We start from the raw sequence: 27,609 nt of genomic DNA, 5'->3' as shown, positions 1-27,609 counted from the left end.
TAATAAAAATATAATTAAAACACTATATATAATATATAAAACTTATGGTGATTATGGTGATTAATCGCGATTAATTGTTTGACAGCACTTATATATATATATATATATATATATATATATAATATTTTACAAATATTCCAAAATATTATATACATTTTTAAAAATAATTTAAAAATACAGTATAATGTATAACTGTATATAATAATACATTTTTATAAATATAAATTCTATATTTATTTATATAACATGCTCTGTTTTTTTAAACAGTGGGTGAGTAGTTTGCTTATATAGCTTTTAAATTCTGTTTTGCTAAAAATTGTTTAAAAGGTTTATAGTACAATTTTCTGCTGATTTCAGCACACTATGTATGTACAACCAAAATACTAAACAAACAATCAAAAAAAAAAAAAACACGATAGGTGCTACAATTCTGCTATCTAGCACTTTTTTTTGTTTACGTACACAATGTAAACCTGTTGTACTTGTTGATATGGATGCCACATAGACATAAATATGATCTGTTTATGTGTGCAGTGTGAAACAGGCCATTTACTGCATGTCTTTGTGTGCATGAGTTTTGTCTTACAGATCTTTGAGTCAGTGGAAAAGTGCCAAGTAGTCATTTTATTGAATTCGCTGTTGTAAACCTGGATTTCACCCATGAGTCAGCAGTTTTCCACTCTCTTGTCAGTGTGGTTTCAGCCGCTGGCTAGATGTGTCGGACTGTCTGGGTTTGAGAGCAGCACGTCAGGGTCGACAAGGACTGTCTCTGAGGAGATCTCAGCTTTTGCGTTCTTTTGGAAGTCTGTGTGCCATCCACTCCTGATAAAGGACAAAAACATGTACCAGCTAGAGTCGAAGAAGACTCGAAACTGCTTAAAACCAGATAAATGCTCAAACTCAACCATGGTGCAGAGCAGCCGTGTTTTGCTCGGTAATCAGAGAGACATTACTGCCAGACTCAGCCTTTACTGTCTCACAAGTCCTTCTGTGCAAAGCAAGTCTCTTAATGACTGACCTACAAATACACTTCTCCTTTGACTGTGTCCAATGCTCATTTATTATACATGCTCACGACAGGTATGTGCGTTAGGTAAATTGTTAAGTGACTTTGAAAAAGAACACAAGTCTGTGTCAACAGTTGACACAATGCTTTTGTTTGAGCAGCTGTTATTATGAACGACACGATCCCTTGTGTTTTTTCCCCCACTAGTGTCACCAATAATGATTTTATGGTGCATGATATATTGGTACCATATCAGCTGATATTAGAGATTTCTTTTATTTATTGTAACATGTTTTTAGAGATTATTATTTTAAATTTGTGTATTGATATTTTTCTTTTTTCAATAATTTTAGCACATTATTATTATTATTATTTATTTTGGGCATTTTCACATTTATTATAATAGAACAGATCATAGCTGACAGGAAGTGAAGTGGGAGAGAGATAGGGGGCGGATTAGAAAGGTCCTCGAGTCGGGATTTGAACTTGGGATGTCTGTGGCGCAATGGCGCTGTATGTCGCGTGCTGCCCACAAGGCTATCGGTGCCGACTCATTATTATTTGTTTATTTATTTTTAATATTGGCTATTGAGCGGTTATTGTCTTTAACAAAAAATAATAATTATACAATTATTATTGGCTTTTCTGCATTAGCCAAAATGTAAATATGGGCGCATCCCTAATTGATTGTTTTGAAACGGGTTTCTAAAACACACCCCACTTCTGCTATTGGTCAATCAAACTGGTATTCCTGCCCAAAACTCATGCCATTGGTTGAGGTAACGTTACTGTTCTGGGCTTTTGGTAACACTTTAGTATAGGGACCAATTCTCACTATTAAAGGTCCCATGGCATGAAAATTTCACTTAATGAGGTTTTTTAACATTAATATGAGTTCCCCTAGCCTGCCTATGGTCCCCCAATGGCTAGAAATGGCGATAGGTGTAAACCGAGCCCTGGGTATCCTGCTTCGCCTTTGAGAAAATGAAAGCTCAGATGGCCCAATCTGGAATCTTCCCTTTATGTCGTCATACGGGGGAAAAGTTACCTCCCCTTTCTCTGCTTTGCCCGCCCATGAGAAAATGAGCTACTACCGTGCGAGGCGAGCGCAATATTTTTTTTTCCTCAAGAGACATCATGGCTTGCAAACGAGCGAAGCATGGCAGTTGCTCAGTGTTTGGATGTACAAATGAACACCAAAGTATTTTTTTAGTTCCTTCATCCGAGCCTATGGCTAGCATTAGCTACATGATAATAACTGTAACAGCATACATAAACAAACCAACTAAAGTACCGTATCGAGACACAATATTTTAAACTAACCATTCGGAGACCTCCTGCTGTAGCCGCTGAGTTGAAACTTCTTCATCTGGTGCTTCTCCATCCGGATCAGATTCTGGGTCAAACTGAAAAGCTTGAAGGACTGTGTGTCTACCAGCCATTGCCATACATCCACTGTCAACATTAGCGCATAGCGCAAGCTGGTTAAGGCCACACACCCACCCTTCACGTTGCCCCGCCTCTCTTCTCCTCATTAGCATTTAAAGCTACAGACACAGAAATGGCACGTCCTAAGGAAAGCTCATTGTGGGACTGGCTCGTAGTGGCTGAAATTCTGCACAAAATTCTAAACAAGGTTTGTACAGTATGTCAGTTTGAAAAGTGATTTATTTACATTTTTATTTTTGTATTTTTTGATGACGATATTTTTTTTTTAGATGGAAACTTTTTTTTATAACAAATTTTTAATTTAACTTAATTTATTTTAAATGTTATTAATTTATTTAATTATTTTGATTAAAGCTTTTAATATTTTTCTTTTCTTTTTTTTCTTTTTTTTTTCTTTTTTTTTTTATTCCAGTGTTTGTGTAGTGATTGTTTGTCCTTTTTTACAATTGATTAGCTATTGGTCCATATCAAGATTTTTTTTTTTCCTCCAGTCCATTTGTTTTTTTTTGTTATTTTTTGTTATTACTTTAGCAGACCTGAGATGTAATGAGTGTATTTTAAAGGACATTACGTAGACATTAGGTACTGCTCCATTTCTGCCTCTTTTCAATAGTGCTGATATGAATGAGAAGTGGGGAGCGGTTACCGGGGCGACTAAAAGTGGACAGAGCCAGCCTCTCAGTCCCTTATTTGCCAAGGAGGCGTGAGAGAGAGAGCCTGGGGAGTGGAAAGGAAGGAAAGCGTGCTGCATGTGTACAGTTACACACAAAAACACACACGTTCACACATATACCCAGTCAGTCCAGGGAGACAGAGGCAGTGCTGGTGTCTCTGTAGAGTTCTGTCTCTCTGTTTTTCACTCAGCTGTATCCATTAGCCAAGATGCCGCAGAGAAAGAGGAGTTTCACTTTTGGAGCATACGGCGGGTAAGAGCAATTGCTGTTTACCGAAACATCTCACATTCACTTTTCTTACTCTGTGCTAAGTGTGATTATAAATGATCTGTCGGGATATCAGCAACTGCGGTTACGCTCTCAGTAGAGAGATCAAATATCAGCGTGTTTGAATGCTAATGCATTGTAAAAGCGGAGTGTTATCGCTACAAGCATACTTGATTTCATCACTGCTATATATTTGAATGACAGGACTGCTCTCTCGGAGTGCAATGATCTCGTGAACTGCTCTCCTGCAAGTAAACCCTGTTATTAAAGGCCATTATAGCGGCGAGGGTAATTGAGTTTGTATTGAATTAGACACTGCGGTTGACTGAAGCAGACACACATCCAGGCAGAAACCTTGTGTCTGAGAAGCAGCCAGGGAAGTTAACGTAATCACGGGCTGTTTACCCTATCAATCTGTCCTTAAGGATTCAATTAAGCCCGCTTTAAGTGATCTGTTGATTCAGTAGGGAGGAATTCAAACCCGAGATTTCGTTTGACTGAATACCCACAGACTCCAGTGAGATTCTTCTGCCTGTTAAGGGATCCTGTCCGCTCAACAGGTGCAAGGCTGCCATATTTCAGTTCTGTGTTGTCAAGTGTCCGTGTGGCTGATCTGATCACAGGAATGCTGAAGAAGACACATTTAACCTGTCCCGCCAGAACTGTCCTTAAATAGATGTATTACCAGGACACATTGCACATTTCATCTAATATGCTTAAATGATTGAAAATGGTTTAGCAGACCAATATAAATACACATCAATTTCTTAAAAATACTAGAATCCTATATACAAACTGCAGACTGAATACTGTTTAAAAAACATTGTACTTATGACCACTTTCTGGATGGAATTAAATTCATATTTAAATGAATATATTTTATTAAAATATGGCTGAATATATTACTTTTTAAAGAGTAGGCATTTTTAATCCTTAATTCATGTAGCAGTGGCATAATATTATATGTAAAAAAGATGTAATTGTAAAATAATAGAAATTTGAAATTGCAACAAAACAATACATTAACTTTTTTTAATTAATTAAATGGAGGATTTAAGGGATTTGTCAATTAAATTTTTATTGTTACATTTAAATACAAGTGTCAATTAAAGTCTATATGTCAATTTTAAAAAGTGATTAATTTACATTTTTATATTTTTAATTACACTAGTTAATATAAATTTTTAATTGTTTTTGTTTATTAATTTCTAATAAAAAAAAAATAAAAATGTATTATAAATATTTGTGTAATATTTAGTGCTGGGCAATGATTAATCATGATTAATCCAAAGTAAAGGTTTTATTTATAAAATATAAGTGTACACACACACACACACACACACACACAGTATATATTTAGAAAATATTTACATGAATTTACATGTAGGCTATATATTTATATTAATATTATATTTAAATATAATATATAAACATAAAATTTTTCTTAAATATATACATGCATGTGTGTGTATTTATATATACATAATAAATATACACAGTACACACACATTGTACACAAAAACTTTTATTTTGGATGCAAATAATCGTTGCCCAACACTAGTAATATTATATGTTTTTGATTATATACTGTATATAATATAAAAATTAAGGGAGTTTGGTTGGTGGTGCATTCAACACTTTAAAGGGCAGCTTGTACTTTTATGAGTTTGTTTCACTGACTTTGTTGATGGAAGGAAATTATCCGTATTGATCCTTTTTCTCATTTCGCTCAGTAAATTGTCTTTGGCTGCGTTTTGACATTTGCTTGGTCCTGAAGATTGTGACATCTAAAAGCCATCTTTGAAAATTGCTCCGGGTGAAGATAACAAGTGAACAGATCTGCTTTGCAGGTGATTGGTGTTTACATGGCCTCGTGAACATGCACCTGTTTACAGAGTCTAGACAAACACTGTATAACTCAGTGTGATGTAGCTGCCTTTATATCTCGTTGAGATCTTTATGTATTTGCCTTTGATGACAATCCCATTTACAATTACTCATTTGGCAGATGGTTTTATCCAAGTAACCTACACTACAAGGACAGTCCTCCTAAACAATGATCAAGGGCATAATTCATGATGGCTTCGGTTTCCAGCCCAGATCTTGAAGCCACAGCCATATAAAAGAAACAAAGATTTAGACTCTTTTCAAATAATGATCTCATTATGCAGGTTCAGCATGTGGATCTGCATGTGGACAATCCCCTCAGGTGACCTCAGACTGAAATATGGAGTCATTTTCTAAATGAAGCCTGGTTGATTCTATTGGCCCATCTCTCTGGCCTCATGAACTCTTAATGGAGTCTAATGAAATAAACAGCAGGCCCAGGCTTTGTCCCAGATCATGAAATGCTTTTCCTTTTTGTCTTTCTCTTTCCCTTAGTTTGGCACCTGGGTTGAGTCATAGGACTTGACTCTAGACATCTCAAAAAGACTCTGAGTTGTCCCTGTTCAGAAACAACCATGTGGAAAAGCTACTTGTTGTGCAAGCAGTGGTGCCGATCGCTGGTTTTTGGAGGTCAGCAGATTCTTTATGCCCAATTTCAGTGTTCCAGTGGGGCAAAGAATGGGTCAGGGAGCGAACCGAGAAGAATTGGAAACACTGAAAAAAATCCCTCAGAAATTGCTAGATAATTTCACAAATAATTACAAAGAAATGGCAGGTATCACGTTGAATTAAAAGTGAAACATTGAAGTACATAGTATTTTTTTTTTTTTTTTTGTAAAACATACTCCAATAACCTTTATTTTACACCGAAAAATCATTTTTACAGTCTAATTGGTAATCGACCATTTCATGCCATTTTCCTTTGATTCTGGTTTGTACATATTGTTTTCCATTAACACAGATTTAGTTAAATGACAAAGATTAAAGGTGCTTGTCAGTATTAGTTTTTCTAATCCACTGTTTACTGAGTGGCGTTTTAAAGAGGCATCTGAACCGTTTTCATTAGGGTTTTGCTTTGCATTACAAAGACCATGTGTTCATCTCTCAAGGATCTGTGAGCACTCATCCACCTCTCTCAGGAAGGTTACTAAACCAATGCAAACCCCTCTGTCCTCTGAATTTACACTCACGTTCACATTCAGGGCTGAATCGAAGACTTTTAATTTTAGTGTTATTGGAGGAGACAAAGACTATTGATTAGTTCTGAAGCAGCTGTTAGACACTTCCAGTCACATAGATGGCTCATACATAACTCATTTCCTAAGAATGAATTGCACCAATAATAGCACTTTTTTTTTGTACATGCTGTCTTGTTTTAACACCCGATATACTAAAGTGAAAAGGTGTCTGGTTTATGCCATTTAACATCACATTATCATCATCATCATTTGATCAATTGCCATTACTCATATTGGTAGATAGAAAATATACACAAACATGTTTTATGATATAGTATATTTGTGAATTTAGAAATGTATCTATAATATTGAAATCTGTATTGGTCATTATTGGATATTTAATTATCTTTGCCATGACCTAACACTGACTCAATCAAAGGTAATCTTTAAAAATAGAAGAAAAAAATATTAACACTGATAAAAGTAATCTTATCTCAAAATTAATATCAGTTCCATACTGTACATTAATTTTGTGATGCCTAAATTCACATGTAGCATGTGAAATGGCTGATTTTACAAATGTATTCAAAAGATTGTTTTTAAATAAATGTATGTTTATTTATCAAGGATGCACTAAATTAATCACAAGTGACAGTAAAGACATTTATACTTTTTTATGAGGGTAGGCCTATAACAAGACTGCTTTAAAATTCAGCTTTTCTATCACAGCAATAAACTGCATATTTTTAAAATATAAAACAGTTCATTTAAATTGTAATATTTCACAATATTACTGTTCTCAACTGAATTTTTCATCAGATAAATGCAGCCTTGGGGAACATTAAAGACTTATACATTAAATTCATTAAAACATCTCACCGACCTCAAACTGAACAGTAGTTTGAGAAAATAATATAGAGATTTAATATTGTCAGTTTAACGGTTAATACAAATAATTTTCAGCTTTTTTTAGTAAATACTGAGCCTAATTTATATTTATTTAGTGAATTTACCTTTAAACCCCAGGTCAAATTTCCAAATGCTGTCACATGTTTGATGCATTCCAGCACTGTGTGTCACATGACAGGTGCTGCTGCTGTTTTAATGGGTCTCTGCACCTGTGCTGTTTTGTAACAACAAATGTGGACATTACGACTTGGAGACACACTTCTGCTGACACCTGAAGAGCTGTGAGACGGTCTGCATGTGTTAAGGCACCCGCATACATTCATCTGGCTGTCACATTGTAGACTTGCGACTGGTACCACTGCGTCTCAGTACAGTACATCCACTGTACTGTTACTCTTTACTGTCTTTCAGTGGCAGCTTTCACATGTTGAATGTTGATATCGAGGCCTGCATTGTTTCACACTTTGTGGTTTGCATATGATGTATATCACTTGAACAGTATTCATTATTTAACAAGAAGATGGGCATGTAAACATATAAACATGTGCTGTTTATACACATGGTGTTTTTTGCTGGGGTATTGTTCCTCTGTGTTCCAGAGTCATGAAAAATTGATGGGCGTTTATGTAAGGTTCTTGTTATGATACACAGTGTATTGGCAGTGACTAGAGACTAATGTCTGTTCCCCAGACAGCAGGTGTAACTCCGTCCTCCTTAAACACTCACATACTGAGACATTATAGTATCTGTCAACACTGACGTACTGTTTCCTCACTGGTCACTTGCATCATTTCTTAAAACACACCAGTATTTATAGTTTAAAAAGAAGAAACATCTTTCTTTCTGATCTATCAGGAATGTCTTATGTTTACTGTATTGTACAATATGCTTACTGTACTGTATATTCCTTCTAGGTATAAAATTTTTCCTTTAATCAATTATTACTATTCACTATTTAGCAAGGGCGTATTAAATTGACAGTTTAAATTCACTGAAAAAAATGATACTAAATGTTTTAAGGTAAGTGGTTGCAATCAATTTATTTTAGCTACATTTAAATAAACAAATTTAGTTGACTAACTTTTAGCAAAATTTGTGTATTTAAATGTAGCTAAAAATAAATTGATTGTAACCATTTACCTTAAAAAAATGTTGTAAATTAAATTAATCATTTTTTTCAGTGTTGACATTAAGTTGACAAAAGTGACAGTAAAGACATTTATAATGTTACAAAAGATTTCTATTTCAAATAACTATTTTAACTATTTATCAAAAAAAAAAAACAAGGTACAGTTTTATATAAAACTATTAAGCAACAGAACTGTTTTCAACATTGATAATAGAAATAAAGAAAAAAATAAATGTTTCTTGAGCACCAAATCAGCATATTGGAATGAAAAAAAAAATTAAAAATCAGCTTTGCCATGGAATAAATTACATTTCAAAATATAATAAAATAGACAACAGCTATTTTTAATTGTAATTAAAATGTAATTTCACAATATTACTGTTTTTTGCTGTATTTTTGATCAAATAAATCCCGCTTTGGTGAGTACAAGAAACTTCTTTCAAAAATATAAAAAATATACTTTTACTTTTTTTTTTTGGCCTTTGACAGCATCTTTGAACATGGTTTATAGCACAGATACATGTAAAACATCTTTATAATCTATCGTTGCTTACATCAGCAGTCTCAGTCTTTATTGTTTATTTATTTATTTTTTGCAAATTTTTTTATCATCTTTGTACTTTTTAATCTGCTGCACTCCTTTGTCATTTACTGAACTCAACATGACAAAACACTACTAAATCTGCCCAGTTTAGTTTGCTTGTTTCTCTGTTAATCCATTATATACTGTAGTCACAAAGTGAACAATTTACTAGTCAAGTTGTAATGGGTTAAGTTTGCATCATGCATTTTGTTTCCCATCACAAGGCCACTGATCTGTGACCCTGAGGAGAGTTTAGGAGACTATTGATTAGGAGATCATGGATTTACTGAAGTGGATAGGACAAAATTAACATTTGGGACATCAGTTTGAAAAAAAGTGTTCAAAATGTGTCAAAAAACATAGACCCACTAAAATGTGTTGACTTACATTGCAAACTCATACCATCAAAGTTTGTTTTATTCATAGCATGAAAGTGTCTCTGCTTTTTCCAGTTCGACTTCCTTAATTATCTAATTATTTTCCTTAATTATTTTATTTTTTTATTTATTTTAATTAAATTAGTTGTTTAATGTATTTGTTATTATTTATTAATTAATTTCTTTCGGTTAATTAATTTATTTATCCATCGATGCAGTCACCAAAACACTTCTCATAACATCTGTAGGGTCGTGGAGATGCTGGAGCCTATTCCTTCATCTCGGGCTGTGGGCGCGGGAAACACCCCGGACAGATGGCCAGTCCATCAAAAGGCTAACACATATTCATAAGCACATTTTATTTATTTATTTTATTCTCAATTGCTTTATTTAATTTTGACCATTCTCGTTCCTTTGGAGATGAACTGAACCATCAGTGGATGATGCTTGTGAATTGTGCTTTCTAAATTATAAATGATATCCAGCAAGATTGTTGTGCTCTCTACTCCAGTAGCCCTGAAGTGTTCGAGACATGATTTATGATGCACCTGCACCATGTTACCTTACCAGAGGCATCATAGGCTGTGATGGTCAACGAGCTTGTGTTAGAGCCAAGTTAGCTTTCACATTTGATTCAGTAAGTCATTGTATCCTGTGTAAATATCCTCTCTGGCCTCAATATTGTATCTCGTACTGTACCACTCACTCACTCCGAAACCTTTATTGCAGTGTTATAAATCCGAGCTAACACAACCCGCTCGTTTAATATATTGTGTGTGCCCGCAGAGGTTTGAGGGCAGCAATGGTATATTATTACATTAATTCAGAAGATCCTGACAGAAAGGACCCCAGGTTCTCCATAGGGCTCAGGAAACCCTCTAGTTTATGCTCAGAACCCTAGTGATGAATTACACATCCTTACTGTAGTTCCACAGTATAAGGAAACACAGACGTCCATGTACTGATGTGTCTGATATAATAACGCATTATCTATGATGTACTTTCAATTAAAAAGCAATCCATTCAATTAACCTGCATAACATTTATTTCTGCACGAAGCACAGCAACCAAGAGGAACGAAACTGCCTGAGGTTGGCAAGATAAAGTTCAACGTGACACATTTTTAATTAATTTATAGGCGCAGATATTTCATTTAGAATATTTGCGAAAAAATTGTGATGTCAAAAGGTCATTCATATATTTAGGCAAATATTTGGTTTAGTGTGCGTTTAATATGTCTTATGCTTCAGTCTATCGTGCATGCCATTGAACTGTAATCCCCTGCAGATACTTTGGCTCAGTCGAAGCTTTGCTTCAGAGTTTTACCACACCCAGACTCAATTTCCCCTTTATGAGGATTCTGTGCAACACGATAGGAGGTGAACATGAAAAAAATCAAGTTTTATGAATCTCCTGTGGGCCGCTAACACATGACTGGAGTTCTGATATAGTCCTCATCCTTTTGTTGGCCGAGCAGATTTGTGACCATTTGACAGTTCATAAACATCATAAATCTTAATGTGCATGAATATAGCAAACAATAAAATGTATTGATCTGTCAAGGCATTATTTACGTACAGGTTGATGGCACCCATGTTCCCTGCAGGCTTCAGTAGTTTGAATCTGTTGTGGTCTTTTGGGTGCATTTGAGTGATGTACCGTTTATGTGTTTGAGCAACTGGGGATTTTACTGTTTATTTGCGGATATGAGGCAAAGCTAATTAAACTGGAGAGACTATGAGCGTCCCCACAGCACAAACGTCAGAACTGACAGCAATTATGTTTTGTAATCTACACACAGGAAGTCTGTCTCCTTTTGTCAAACAGATTGTGTGGATTGTTTGAGGATTGTGGGATGTTTTTATAAATGGATAAAAGTATAAAATAAAAGCCTACCAGCACACACACACACACACACACACACACACACAAATTAATATAGCTGCTGAGTAAGTTGCTCAAGGTCACCTTTTTTTTTTTTTTTGCTGATAAACCCATTTGAGATTTTTTGCTAAATGTTTCTCTGTCAAATAAATGCTGTTGTTTTGAACTTTCTATTCATCAAAGAATCCTGAAAAATTTTATTACAGTTTCCATAAAAATATTAAGCAACAGAACTGTTTTCAACATTAATAATAATATGAAACGTTTCTTGAGCTTCAAATCAGCATATCAGAAAGATTTCTGAAGGATTAGGTGACACTGAAGACTGGAGTAATGACTGCTTTGCCAAAGGAATAAATTACATTTGAAATTATATATAAATAGAAAACAGTTATTTTAATATTATTAGTTATTGTAATATATCACAGTAGTACTGTTAATATATATATACATAAATGCAACCTTGGTGAACAAGGTAAAAAGTCATGTCAACTCCAAATTTTGAACAGCAGTGTATATTGTAGGTGGAGATTTATATAAAAATCCATTTGTTTGTTGTGCAAAGCAGAAGCCATTGTATCAGTTCATGGAGGTGAGTAAATGATCTTTTAAATGGCTTTAGTGAAGTGTGAACCTGAAAGCACATACTTTAGGCTTGGTGCCTAAAGGCAACAGAGATGTGAGCCAAGGTCTTCACTGTACTTTAGGTCACCTGCACTGAGTGGAAAAAATGTAGACGGCCTAATGTCTTTCAGTTTGGCTGAGGGTTAATTACTGAACCTACTGAACTGTTATCAGTGTTTGCTTTTGTTCCAGTAATGAAACTCTGAATTGTATTAAGGAAGCCATCTTTTGTCTCCTTTTGTAATACACAAACAATTCCAGACAAAAAAAACAAGCCATGTGTCAGAGTGAAGCTGTGAATGAAATGAAGCTCTGTGGCAGGATTGGTGTGAGACTCTTTCTCCTAAACAAAACACTGTGCTGGTTTTCGCCTTGGGAACTCATGAAAACTAACTACGATCTTGTGACTGGCTATTATTCATTTTGAATAGTAAATCACGAGTGTAAACAGATACTGATTTGTGACACATTAGCATTGCTAGCAAGGCTAGTCAACACATTATTGGCAAAGTCTATCAAGCCCCACAGAGAAGGTGTATAAAAAAAAAAGGAAACAATGATCTTCCCTTTTGAAACCTCACACTGCCTCAAACATGCATGACTTGAGGTGACGATATACTAAAAATAACAGGTAATGTAGTTTTCTTTTGGCACTGTACCTTTATGGAAACAACCGTTGATGTACTTGACCACTAAAGGGGTCAGCGTTTAACATCAGCTGTCTTATTTGAAACGAGAGGCTGTCAGAGGAAAGTCAACATCCGTGACATCGATTGTCCTCTTGTCTATTATGAGGAGGTGAGGCAGGATAGTGAATTCAAAGTCCACTGTATAGCAGCTGTCAACAACAACACACACACACACACACACACACACACACACACACAGCAGTGATGCTTTCAGTCCATTTAAATTCTGTTAGTGCGTTAGTGTCTAAGAGCGACAACCCTGCGTCTATTTCTAGCTCTAGGTCAGAAATACCACAAATGTTAGCCGGTATAGTATGAATCCTGATAGTATGCCGCCTAATCCATGACAGACAGGTTCCTGGAAAGATGGATTGCTGTAAAGCTGCGGGCTCTACCGCCTGTCTGACTGAACGGGGTGAATGTGCACTTTAAGTAAAACACACTGGAAATATGAGAATAGCTAAACAGCAGCAGGGGAAACATGTACAGAACCACTGATACTCTGGTAAATATTTGTTTTATTTATCAGTTGCAGAGAATATTGCTTATTTTAGGGTACTATGTAAATGTATGTCCCATGTGTTGTGCACAATTTGCAGTATAAGATGGTAAGCAGTTTTAATCTTCTGTGTTGCTGCGATGCATGTATGAAGTGCGGATTTTGCACTGTAATTCTTCAGCTGACAAGCGAGTGTTGCATCACAACACCATCTGCTGGTGGCCAGGATCATGCCTGAGTCAACATTTTCCCCAAACAAAGGGTCATTACAAACAATAGGAAAAAAACATTATTACTTCCCCAATTACTGGAAAATAATTTTTTGAATAAAGACTAAATCATAAGCAATGCATATTCTTTTTTTATTATTTATTTATTTATTTTTGCTCACAATGTTGGAATATCTTAAAATGTCTTTTGAGGATAGCTCCTAAAATGTTTCAAAACACAAACATCTGCGAGTACTGGCAGTAGTTTAGTTATTTGGGCAACCGGTTGTACTATGAGAGAAAGGTGCAAGGAGTTTTCTTTAACTAAAATGCTTTTTTTTTTTTTTTTTTTTCATTTCAGAGTTGACAAGACATTTTCCAGAGCCAGGAGTTTGTGGTAAGTACTGTCTTTTTTATTTAACTCAGTCATAGTCTGAAACAGCCAGTCCAGAAACCACAAGCTTTTATGCTGTTTTGCTCAAGGGTATCGGCCTGGACACCGTTACTGAGGAAAGACAATTTTCTGTCTGCTGTAAGTGACTTGGAAGAAAACCATTCAAAGGCCCTTTGGTGTTGTAGCTGCTTTTGCCTTCGTAATACCATTTAGATTTCATATTTAGCTTATTGCCAATTTAAGGATGCTGGTTTCAAAACTTTTCTGGTTACTGTTGCAGGGATGTGCACCATTGAAAATTACATTTAGATTTCAATTTTAATTCAGTTGGAATTAAATTAGAGAAATCAAAGAGGATACAGAATTTATACAGTATTGTCTTTGAAAGTTTGACAATTTACACACTGAATTTTGAAGATTTATAGGCCTTATGGGTGGGTGGGTAGACAGATACCCTAGTTAAAAAAAAAAATCCTATGCCATAATTTATTTAAAATTCATTTATTCCATACAAAGTATACTTCAAATCTATTAACATATTTATTGACATATCCCTAATACTTACTGATATCAAATTATAATTAAACTTTATTTTGAGTAATTCTTTATTACACAAAGCACATTTCTTAACATTATGCCTAAAATGTGTTTTAATATCACTATTTATAACGATTGTATGTATAATATCATAATGTAATAATCTCTGTATAAAATCAGTCTTTAAATGTAAGAGATTTAATGTGTACCAGAGGTATACTTGACCAATAGATGGATGGATAGACAAATACAGATAGTTGATAGACAAATAAGGTATAGACAGACAATTTTAAAATTCTAACTTGTTTACTGATGGTTTCAACTCTGTATCTTAAATGTCAAGAATCAAGACATGTGGGATTGTTTGACTCTGCTCAGGGAGTGTCACAATGCCGTATAGAGCGAGGACAGACAGATTAAATGTTTTCGATTCGGGCAGTGGTTTTGGGATGAGAATGGTCCGGAGCGCAGAGGACATGCTGCAGCCCTGCTGCCTTGTTGCCACAGCGACGGGAGACAGCTCTGCAGTGTTGGCAGGACGAACTGGCTGAGGCGCACATGCGACACTCTCACGCCCCTGTCTGTGAGTGAGAGTGTGTGTGTGTGTGCTGGCAGGCCGTGTGTACAGGCCTGCTCAGGATGCCAGGCACAGATGGACAGTAGCCTGAAGGTCGGTCCTAACGAACCCATGGGATAAACCAGATTCCCGACTCCGACAGCATCCGTCCCTCCACGGGTAACCTCAGGACCCGGCCTGCATCAGTCTCCGCCTCTGTAGCAAACAGCCTGCAGGACGAGAGCCCTACCGCATCTATCCTTCCTCACTGTTTTCTTCTAAAGGCACAGAGCAGTTGAGGACAACTTGAGGATTTCTTCATATTTACGGCAATTGCAGCTTTTAACATCATGCTTCAGTGACTTTGTGATGGGACATTGACAGTTAGTCCATTGCTGGAGTTGCAGTTTGTTTATATATTTTGGAACTTGTGCGAACTAGATGCGAAATATGAGCTATGATCATGAAATATGGTCATTTATAGAAAATGTATCTTTTTTTAATTTTAATGGTGTATATATAGTGGTGATAATTCATCAAAAAGACATGCAAATTTATGTATGAGACTTATTTTGAGTCTTTGAAAGAGACTGAGAGGAAGAGGATTCATTAGCTTGTCAGAGCGAGACAGGATCTGACTACTGTGATCCAGAATTAGGCCATAATCCCATCTGTAGGCCTGAGACCTTCAGGAAGGAAGACAGATCTCAATTAGCCTGACACATCCACAATGCCTTGCTCTCCCTTTCGAATCAGGAGGCCGAGGAAGTTCTGGTGAGTTTGAATTCGGGAAGGTTTTTCAGTGGCAGATCTGAATATGAAAAGAATGCCAATTTTTCGCCAGCGGCGCAGCGAGTGTTTGTTTAGTGGTCATTATGTGCGGATTGTACTCGTGGACGTGGCATACATTAGCATGAATGGATTTAGATTGGTTTGCTTAATGAAGGCACCTTGCTTAGCGTCACAAAGCAATCTTTGCACAGATCCAGCAGGAATGCTTCAATATTTCTGCAATGATGCTGCATTAGAGGTATGGAGTGTGAATCAAGACACTTTTATCTGTTGATAAGGCATCTTTATCTCCCTGTCTCTTTCACTCACACTTTCTCTATCTCTCACATTCAGACTATTTCTCTTTCTTTGGTACATATGGGCAATCTAGGTCACTGTCATTATGTGCATATAGCAGCATTAGGTTTAGGTCTTGGGATAAAGATGGCATGAAATTGCCTGACTAGAATAGTTTTTGTTCCTGTGTTGATGTGTTTGAGCCATGAACTTTGCAACTTTCTAGTAGATAGTCCGCTGCATGTGGTGTTAGGGGGACATCATCAATATAGATTATTCACTGTTTATTGTCTGTTTTCCCAGAAGACAAATAAATGTGTTTAACAGTTTAACCTTAATGTTAGGACATGGAGTTGGTTAGTTGATTACATTACAGCTTTGACTGTGGTGCATTAGGCTGTATTGGGGAAATCTGAAAGAAAATGTAGATACAAGAAATCGTACTATATTGTTTATGTTACAACCCATTTTGTCTTTGACTGTAGTCACATACTTGAGTGTTGTACTGCTTTTATAAGACGGTTAACACATAATGATAATAATTAAAAGAATACTAGGGCTGTATTCTGTTTAGAAATTTGGGGTTTTGATCAGTTTAATATGCCCTTACTTGTTCAGTAAGGACACGTTAAACTGATCAAGATAGAGGTGAAGACATTTACAATTTTACAAATGATTTCTATTTTTAATACAATGCTGTTCTTTTGAACTTCCTATTCATAAAAGATCATTCATAAAATCATTCATATTCATAAAAGACAAAAATAGCAGCACAACTGTTTTTAACATTGATTTTTTTTTTCTTGAGCAGCAAATCAGCATATTAACAGGGGTGCACATAAGTGGTCCGCAGGTCCGCATGCGCGACCAAAATTAAAAATGCGCTGTGTAAATAAGTTCTGATTTGCATACCGACATGGTTGACAGCTGTTAATGCACAATTACCATTTTAGATCGACAAACTGTACTGAATAAGATTTCTATTCAAACTGAAGGCATAATCTAGGCTACCCGCTGCCGTTTTCAAAGCAAAACTGTGACATTTCATTCACTGATGCTCTTCCATCAGCAGCGCTAAACCCGGAAGCGCATAATACTTACTTGTCGGCAACCCGCCAAAATAAAAGCTCGCTGATTTTACGTTTGAAAATGATGAAAATAAAAATAAAAATAATGATAATAATAAAAATATTAACATTTTATTTTTAAGTTTACTATAAAATAATTGCATTTGTATGTAATACTTCCTTTTTATTTAAAAATAAAATAGTATTATCACACTTGATTATTTAGTTTATTATTTTTAGTTAGTTCTTTTATAAATATATATATAAAAAACGAAATAAAGTGCAATAATATTATTATCACTATTATTAATTAATTGTTTTATAGTTATATTTTATGGGTCACACTACATGCCATGGCCCGTGTGAGGACCAAACCAAATCTCCAGGTTCTCATATGAGAACCAGGCTGAAAAACTTATGTGCACCCCTGCATATTAAAAAGATCTCTGAAGGATCATGTGATGCTGAAGAAATAATAATAAAAAAAAGGTTATTTTAAATTGTAATGATTTATTTTTGCTTTACTGCATTTTTTATCTAATAAAAGTAGCATCGTAGAGCATTAGAGACTTCTTTCAGCAGGTAGCATTAAGAAATCTTACCAACCCCCAAATTTTAAATTATAGCGTAAATTTTCATGAAAAATTATTTAAAGAAAGCATAGTTCATTTATTCACCCCATGATGAAAATATGTGTTTTTTTGTTTTTCTCTATTGAGCATCTTTCATTGTATGGACAGACAGACGGAAATAGATAGATAGATAGATAGATAGATAGATAGATAGATAGATAGATAGATAGATAGATAGATAGATAGATAGATAGATAGATAGAGCAAAAAAACAGCATGAGGGAGAGTAAATGATGACAGAATTGTAATTTTTTTGGGTGAACTATAACTTTTGTTTGATGCTAGTATCAAACTCCAGACCTTCTCTTTCTCCTTCAGGTAAATGAATGCTCCAGATGCATGTTTTGCAGCTCTGTAGCATATAGTCCTCCTCTTCACAACAGCATCCCTAATACCAGGCCAGCGCTAAATCCGGAAGCACTTAACACACAATACGGCACTTAGATTACAGGCTGCTGGTCCCACACTATATCTAACCTATCACAGGTCAGCTAAACCCATTCAAGGTCCAGAGAGACTCACCTCTCTTCCTGTAGCGTAAATAATACAGATGCTGTATATTTTTCCCATTAACTCAGTGGACTTTAGCTTTCATTAATCTCCGAATGACCTGTGGCTATGAGAAGGCTGCTGACATTCTGAGGAGAGGTTTGAAAGCAATCAAGTGTCTTTCCTGTTGCCCTTTTTTACTTCCCTAACATCAAAGAGACATCCCTGGCTTTGATAAAGTATCTCTGAAAAAAGTGCAGAAATATGTCATGTCAGTACAGAGTGACAACAGTTCATTTTACTCTTCTTTCATCACAAAGTGCAGGCGTCACAGTGAGGAGAGACATGGTGTCCTCGGACTTTCTGTTTTAAGTCGAAGTCGATCTTTTCCTCTGGAAGTATGCTGCCATAGTGTCCTATTTTGCTTTATATAATTGAGCACGTTTGTCTAACCAATGTTGAGCCGAGTTCTGTCTGGCGTTATTAAACGAGACAGAGATATACGGAGGCTGGTTTAAAATAATACAATGAGCCATTAAGAGCACACAATGTCCTTCTGTCCCAGACAGCCTGTTGGGAAACAGGTTGTGTTAGATGAGATCGATAGAGTAGAGCAATGTCCACCGCACACAATCATACATAGACATTGGCGGATTGTTTTTACCATACTAGACTGTTGTTTATTTAGCCCTGTTTTGGCAATTATGGTACATACAGTATAAGTCCTCCTGGGAAGTTTGTATTTACAAGTTTGTGTCATCAGAATCACTGCATGTCGTCAGGTGCATTTATATCACTTGGTTAGAGCAAGATGCCGATATATCTTTTCTACAAAAAATATATATATACTCTACTTCTAGAATGATGAATAATTGCATTAGGTATGTTTTTGTTTGTTTTCTTCAAATTTATGTAGGTGCTGTAAACTGAATATATATAGGCCTACATATTCTATCATATTTGTATAATATGATTGTAATTTGAACATGCAGTTCAGCAACTTTTCTTTTAAACAATAATAATTTAATTAAGTTCATCAAATTTATTGATGAACCATGTTTTTTCACTGACGCCTCCCCAAATCGGAAACTCTGGCCTCAAAAAAAAATCCAGAGTTTCCCAGTCTTAATTATGAATTTGTGATGTCGTTCATGTGTGTTTTACTCATAAATGTAATAATTTGGACATGAATTGGTTGTGCAAGACAGGAACTAGGCTACTACTTCTGATTCCAGTTTGCTGTTTATTTAATATTAATGATGGCAAATTACCCATTATATCTAAAACAAAATCACGAAACATTTGCACTTTATATTTAATAAAGACATCAGTACTGATGTTATTGATTTATAATTTAAATTTAGGGTGTTAATGCATGAAGTCATCTGCCCTCTGGTGGTGGTTTAGATTTCTCCAAGAGTTGTATATCTTCTAATCTTCATATCACTCATGTCAAAGTAGTTACTTGGTACCTAGTGAAAATAGCAGTGCCTTTTTTTATATTCGACAACCCAAGTTCCTGTATACTGTACATTCATGTATGGAATAGAGCAGCTTGAACATTTTTATAAATCTCCTTTTGTGTCCATAGAACCAAAATCATACAAGTTTGCAGTGACATGAGGGTGAGTAGACAAAACTTTCAGAACTATACCTTCCCTTCTTCTAAATAAGTCTCAGAGAAGCAGCATGTTCAATCCTCTCTTTTGTCTGTATAATGACACTCCAGAGATGTTTGAGAACTGCCTGAGTGATCTGCTTTCCTTACTAGACTCTGTGCGCCCGCCACAGATCATAGTTGTAGAGCAAAGAAGTATGCTCTGTTCTAGTTTAGGACTAGTTTAGTTTTTCACAGTATGCATGCACAAGAACCGCATACAGGTGAGTTTGCTTGATCTTTGACATGCACTCCTGTATCTGTGTGTGTTTATGGGATCTATCGGCTAGAGTTTCAAGGAGAAGGGAGGAGAGAGCTGTCAAACTTAATCAGCCCAGACTGTCTCTGTGTGTCTCTTACATGCAACTGTCTGACTAAATATAGCAGCAATGTGACAAGCTAGTCGCTGATTCTCTGAGACAACATTTATAAATGGAAACCCATCGAACGGCATTCAAAATGCGTATTAAAAACAACATTTGCAGAAATATGCATATTTGGAAATCTGTTAGGTGTATGAAAACGCTCTTTTATGATGAATACACTTTGATGAAGTCTTACTGTATCTTCTATTAATCACATATTCCCGTTGTGTGATTCATTGATTTTGTAAAGATGCTTGTCTGCATTTTTAATCCGTATCTCTGTCACAATAATTTTCTGTGTATAATGACTGTTATCAGATTGTCAGAGAAAGCCTTTAACAATGAGAAGATAGGTCATCATTCTTCATTCATGCACATACACACACACCTTTTGTGGCATAGTGACAGTTTTCTATACAGTAGCTTTATAGTAACAATGCATAGGAAACAGTATGGACTTCAGTGTGAAGGATGAGCGACCTTTTTAAAGCATAGTAGCGTTAACTGAAGCATGTGCATTTGTATGGTTGATGGAGAGCAGCAATAGTCAAGGGACGCATGAATACGCTCCCATGGGTCATAAAAATGTGATTATGCAATATTGTCACAGTTTGAGGCAGAAGATTCATTGACTCACAGTTTTGAGTCACAAGTATTTTGTTAAAAAAAAGGAATGGCATTTAAATTTATGAGGAGCATTAGTAAAGACCTAGTCAGCATTTCTCCAAGCTTCTTCAACATTTGTACAGGCAATAACTCTAACACCCATTTGAGCTTTTTGCTCTATTTCCATTGGATAAGGTATCATATTTTCCCAGAAGCTGTTTTGTAATCAGATTTAGCAAATTTGCTAAAATTCCAAAAGAAAACCAGATATATCCACACAACTCTTTTTTGCTTTTTCAGCTCACGCAGAGATCTCTATAGAGGAAGAGTTAAAGTGAAATGATGATGGCCCGGGCCTCAGGGAAAGCAGCAGGTTTATCAGTGTGGATATCAGCACTCATAAAAATATTAGACCCGAGCATGCTGTGATGTACAAGTTCCCCCTCCTTGAACTGAAGCTGCCCATTTGGGTTTATTCCATCAAAATACCTTCAGGGCCAGAGGCACCATGGGGTATTCTGATGGCAGAGACATGGGGAGATGAGAGGCATGTCAGATTGATGTGCCATGCATCAAAGCTCAGTCCAAGCTCACTTCTGGAGTTTCTGGCAGGCAGACACTCATCTGACCCATTACAGACTCAGTAGGCAGGCAGCTAGTGGAGGGCATTAGCTGTACCCACAGAAAGAGCCAGTTGTGGTGGTCACGTTTGGACCACTAAGATGAAAAAAATGTTATTTGAATTTCTAATTTTGCTGGGGTTTCTTGAAAGAACTTATGGTAATATATACAGCATTATGGTAATATTTTTCAAAAAATAAATAAATACACACAGTCACTTACTCACATATAAAAATTTTAAATATTTTTTAAATACAAAAATATAAATGAAAGTTTATTCTTCAGAATAGTGAGGGATGTTTCTTAAAAGAACATAGGGTAAAAGTTCTTGGTAACACTCGACCAATTCTCACTGTTAACTAGTTGCTTATTAGCATGCCTATTATTAACATATTGGCTGTTTAGAACTCATAAAGCACATATTCTGCATGACCATATTCTACATCCCTAATCCTACTTAAACTTAATAACTACCTTACTAACTATTAATAGGCAGCAAATTAGGAGTTCACTGTGGCAAAAGTCATAGTTAATTGTTTGTAAATGGTGAGAATTGGACCTTAAAATAAAGTGTGGCCAAGTTTGTATGTATGATATGTATGATATTTGTGGAACATGGATAAAGGTCCACATGATGCTTTTGCTGCTTCTGGCCTTGGTAGGTTGAGGAATGTCAGTGTCTAGTAGCCAGCTTAATATCAGAGCAGCGACCTGTGCTCGCCTCAGACACCCTTCTTACTGTCATCCTCTGGGGCCTTTGTTAAATGTTCTGCTGTTACAGGAACCATCTGCAGTAACCTGATAGGTTTGTACTTTTTCCAGTTTTCTTTTGAACAGGCCCTCTTAGAGTAGATTTACTCCAGACAGTTTGCATCAAAAGAGATGTTTGCAGAATTCAGAATTTAAATCTCTGAATGAGTTGCATAATGTATTTTTAAATAGTTGTTGTCAACATGAAGGAATTAGGAGTTAATCTCAGATGCTGCTGCTTGAGTTTTTAGCAGGGCCAGCTGGGGGCAGGTGATGTATAGCTGTTCCCCATCTGCGTCCTCCTGGGGCGGGTCATTTGGGTTCTCATCTGCTGAGCCAAGGAGAGAAGGGGAGACTTTAATTGCTGTAAATGGTGGTTTGGGTTCGTGGGTTCATGAGACGCCTCATTCGCTCTCTCTCTCTCTCCCCAGCTGAGAGAAGCTCTGAGTCATGCTCTGGAGTTCACATTCTCTTTTTGCAAAAACAAAGATATTATTAACTGCTCAGTAGTGACAGTGGTCTGTTTAGTAATTATGTGAATGGTTTAACCCAGTGGCTCTCAGGTGGTGGTTCATCAGGAGAAACAATGACAAATATAAGCCAGAAAATGCAATATAATCATGCACAGTTAGGATATTTGCAAAACTTTATGGGTATTTCAGAGCGAATTCATGTGTCACACGATGGAACTAAATAACTTAGACAGATGCCATGGATAGGTTGTGTGAGATGCCCTCATCCTCAAAAACCATGAACCGAACTACACAAAGAAATTATGAGTCAGACTACATTTAAATGCAGTTTCACATGCAGCAAGGATGAACATGAAGATGATTTGTTTTGTTGAATTACTGGAGAATTATTGGAGCATGAAACTTGCATCTCAGCAGACATTTAGAAACATAAAATATATATGTAACTGAAAAATGTGTGTGTGTGTGTGTGTGTACACTTTAACCTATATAAACATATTTATTTAAAATGTTTAATTAAATATATTAAAATAGAAAGCAGTTGTTTGGAATTGTAATGATATTGCCGTGTTTTCCACTTGATGTCCATATAATTTCATGGTCTTGAAGCAAAACCACTTGAGAAAATCCCATCTCGCCTCATTTGTGTGAATTATCCTGAAGCAGTACAGGAGATCAAATAGAATAGGTGAAGGACATCTTGCCTTTTTATTTCTTTATCGTAAATCCTAAGCTTGTCTCGCTGTGGAGGTTCCTCAGTGGATTGGAAGTGAATAGATGTGATTGATGTCTCCATGTTGCTTTGAGGGGATTAACAACATACAGTAGGCTTATATATACTAGCCACTTTGTTAAAGGAAAATCAATGTTTATAGATAATGAAGTGCATAGGCTGACTGCACCTGCTCATTTGGTGGGAGGAGTCCAACATAAATAGGTGTCGTCTTCCCAAAGGGTGTTTCCATGTCAATGGGACCTTCAAATCCAGTGTGTTTCTAGAGGTCGTTTCCTGGTCACACAGCATCAGGCCTTCATGAGTTACATCATTCTGCCCCTGAGTGGATGAAAACATGTCACTGCATCATGTGATGCACTTGTCATCCGGCCCCTCTACGACCACACATTACTAGACCACAGTTTATATTATGGCTAAAAATGAAAACCCATCATCTGACTTATCCAACAGCCGGATCATGCAAATTGTATAGAGGTGAGATGCGTTGCCTCTGTGGGGAATGGGGATGTCTTTTTTTTTTAAAGCTAACCACCCACACAGGAGATGAGGTCAGTGGCAGCAGTTGTGATCCTGTTGTGTAAATGTTTTGAACATGACTCAGTTTGGCTTCGATGGAGCTAGTGCTAATCTGAGTAATGTTTTCTTCACAAATGCATAAGGGAACTGGAGTGGGGGAAGTGATAGAGAGCAGGAGGTCTGCTGAGGTCATTCTGCGTGAATTTGTCCTAAAATATATGCAGATGAGTTTTATGGCTGAGGTGATGTGATATTTATTTTTAGTTTCATTTCTGTTTTGTTAATTTAAGCTTTAAGCCTATGACAGTTCAACTAAAACAGTTCAGTATAAACAGACATTGGCTTATAAATAAAGACACAGTGTGCAAAACAGTGTGATTTGTTTTTAATGTTCAATCCATTATATCTGATATTTAAGATTATTACAAGTAGTTCTTGTAATTTCGACAAAGTTCAGTTGTTCAGAGCTTTATTTTTGTTTTGTTGTTCAGGGGTTTAGTTTAGTTTAGTTTGGTTTTGTTGATCAGGGCTTTATTTTATAAGCAGACTGTGCTTGAAAATGAGGACACAGTGTGCAAACCTGATTTATTCTTTTTTTTTTTAATTATTCAAAGTAGATTGTAAAGTTTGGACAAAACTATGACAAAATCTAGCCTGGTCTCATTGTTGATACGTAGGTATTAATACGTAACATTTACAAGCACAGAACGTACATTTTTGTACGTTTTTATTGATGCTAAAACGTACAATTTAGATGTATTTCAACATTTAAAACATACAAATCGCTATGTATTTTTAGCTAAAAAAATATTTGCGTATCTTTTATATCATTAAGATATTCATATCAATATGCCTTTTTATCATTTTATTAAGCAATTTAGATTTTTAGACCCCTTAACCTACCCCCAAACCTTAACCTACCCATTTTATAGTGAATATAAAAGGATATAAAGCGTAATTGACCGAAATATGTTTCCGGAAATGACCATTTTAGTAACAATATAGCATTCAAAATATTTTTATAGTTGCTAATCCCACTCCTTCCTCTAAACCTAACCATAACTATTTCTGTACAGTATAAGAAAAACATGACAGACAGATGTCAAAAGTGTCAAAAGCAAAAATGTCAAAAGCACTACCAAAAGTAATCCAAATGGTGATGTGTTGCAGTCGCAGTCCTCTCTGGCGGAATAAAGAAGGTTTGTGTGAGGTGCAGAGCAGAATTTTTGTTGTTAATCGCCGAAAATATTATCCAGATTATTTTCTTGTCCCGATTCACTCCGTGGTTTTGTAGAACCACATTTTACGTAAAATACATACAAATCATCATGAGATCATGTTGCAAAATGTATGTCAGAAACATAAGTAACATTTTGTTGGTGATTGTATCTGCAAAATTTACAACAACAGTGTTTGCAAAGCATAAAAATCAAGACTGTAATCAATGATGTACATTGTACAATGTAGTGACATTGCAGCCAAAATTACTTTCCTGAAACTCTCTCATGCTTTTTTGTGTGAAATGAGAGAAAGCGAGCAACAGAGCGAACTCCTTCGAGATTTTCTTCCTCCCCTGTGCTTAAGTTAGGGTTGTCACATTATTATTCATATATTCTAAGGCATTTTGGATTATCATTTGAATAGATTAATATTCTTGGAGTATGCAGGCATGCCGTTCAGGAGGAAGAGTCTTTAGTAAGCCTTTATTAGTCAGAACGGCACAATGTATTAGTAAGGGTTTGCCACATTCAAAAGCACCTAAAAGCTCACCTACACACTAAACCAAGTATCGTTTTGAGATCTTGTGGTCTATTCAGTTTACAATTTTAATGTGCCAAATATATCTTTAGTCTGAATCACTCTGCTTTTGTGGTTTTGTCTTTGTTTCCCTAAAGACAGATACTGAGACAGGAACAGGATCTATTTTATGGCAGAAAAACAACTTTTTCTCTCAGGCTGTTGTCTAGACTTACTAACTGATCTCTGTTTTAAGATCATTTTTTTGTGCTGTTCTCCACCTCTCGGAGGACAGATGGAGATGCGGAACACCTGCGAGGCTCAACGGCCACCATTAGAAGAGGTTTTAGTTATCAGGGAGAGTTAGAGATCAGATATGAGCATGACAGCTTCCGGGCAGTTTGAAAGACAACACTCAGTGTGGGATGACACTTTTAACCTGGGTGTGGATCAGGAGGAAAAAATGCAATAGGTTTAGACTTTTTTTTAGAAATTCTTTGTGAAATACACAGAGCAGTCAGATGAGGTCTCGTAAAGTAAGATGCCCTTCCATAAAAAGCATTGGACGTTAAAATATAGGATGTGGAATGTCCCAAAGAGCAATACCCTGACAGAAAATTATATTCGGTAAGGAATATCATTTACATGCTTTCCTTTTTTGTTTTTCAATAAAATATTAATTAAATAAATCTCTGAAAATAGCTGACTTACAATGAAATAACTTAGATAGAACATTTTTGATTTATATGGTGTCTTTTTATCTGCCATCTTCAACATCTTATTCATATTCTAATAACAGCTCTTCCAGTTTAACGTGATCTTCTTTATTCTCTGAATGGGAAGTTGTACATGAGCCGTGTGTTTTCTGGTTTCCAAGGCCAGCAGATTATGCTCACTGATTACTACAAAACACGTCTCTCAGAGGGGTAGAAGATTTCCTTCTAATCCTGCATTATCTCTTTGAGTTATGCAGTGGACAGCAGTATTTTGCTGTCATACGGTACACATGTGTTGTGTTTGCAGATGTCTGATGCAGCGAGGTGCTGTCTGTGTGTTTAGCTGAGCTTATTTGACTCAGTTACTTGACATGTTTGCATCTTAAAGAGACAGTTTACTAAAAATGGGTATTCAGTTCAGCCTCATGTTGTTTAAAGCCTGTATGACTGTCTTTCTTCTGTGGAACATAAAAGATGTTTTTTTTTTTTTTTTTTTAATATCCTGGCCACTCTTGTAAATATAATGAAACTCAATAAGGGTTTTGGCTGTCATAAAAAATATGTAAAAAAAAAAAAAAAAAAAAAAGGGTATCATAATGTATTTCAAACATCTTGTGTGCTGAATTTAAAGTGCTCTTTAGTGGGTTTATCTCCGTTTGTGAATAAATCATTCTTTTTAGTCAAATATGATTTTTTTTGGAGACAAATCATTCTTTTAAGGTTTTTTTTCAATGGATCAGATCATAGCTCATAATTGGAATATAGAACATTATTGGACAATTGTTATATATTACATATACCTATGGCGTTATTTATAATTTATTATATCAATCTTAATGCAGGCCTATAATTTGCTGAGTAGGCTACCAAATCAGGATATTCGATTGATATCTGAAGGATCATGTGACACTCAGGACTAAAGACTGAAAACCGTCAGCCATCATAGGAGTAAATTACATTTTAAAATATATTAAGATAGGAAATAGTTCTTTAGATTGTTTTTTTTATTCAATTATTCAAAAGCAGCCTTGGTGAGCATAATAGTCTTCTTTCAAAAACATAAAAAAATATATCAAATAAAATATAAATTATTCCATAGCCTATATTCACACATTACATTATACATATGTTCATTATCTTTTTTTGTGTGGTGTATGGAAGAAAGGACCTCATATATAATTGAAATGAATAAATGATTCAGAATTTTACATTTTGGCTGAACTATCCCTTTAATTGTTCCATCTGTGGACCATGTGTGCCATCATCACCCCTAAGACAAACCAGGACGCTCTGTCAAGATACTTCCTATATTTAACTTTCATATT

The 27,609-nt window shown here is 35.7% G+C and overlaps 1 protein-coding gene across 12 annotated transcripts in view; it reads left to right on the top strand.

Annotated features, from left to right (window-relative positions):
* Positions 1 to 27,609, top strand: part of rap1gapa (RAP1 GTPase activating protein a) — a 104,758-nt gene that overhangs the window by 36,107 nt on the left and 41,042 nt on the right. For 2 of the 12 annotated variants that reach the window (XM_058763440.1, XM_058763439.1), the window contains exons 1-2: positions 3,267 to 3,381; positions 13,726 to 13,761. In XM_058763440.1, coding sequence (XP_058619423.1) covers positions 3,338 to 3,381; positions 13,726 to 13,761 — 80 coding nt within the window. In that variant the 5' untranslated portion in view covers positions 3,267 to 3,337. Of the gene's footprint in view, positions 1 to 3,255; positions 3,382 to 13,725; positions 13,762 to 15,257; positions 15,626 to 19,698; positions 19,733 to 27,609 lie in introns of those variants that run through there. The other 10 variants (XM_058763455.1, XM_058763447.1, XM_058763450.1 and 7 more) reach the window with 8 other exon arrangements.

This window comes from Onychostoma macrolepis, chromosome 23, assembly GCF_012432095.1.
Source record: "Onychostoma macrolepis isolate SWU-2019 chromosome 23, ASM1243209v1, whole genome shotgun sequence".
Lineage (NCBI taxonomy): Eukaryota > Metazoa > Chordata > Actinopteri > Cypriniformes > Cyprinidae > Onychostoma > Onychostoma macrolepis.
The sequence above is the reverse complement of the archived record's forward strand: the minus strand, read 5'-3'. Positions and strand labels throughout refer to the sequence as shown.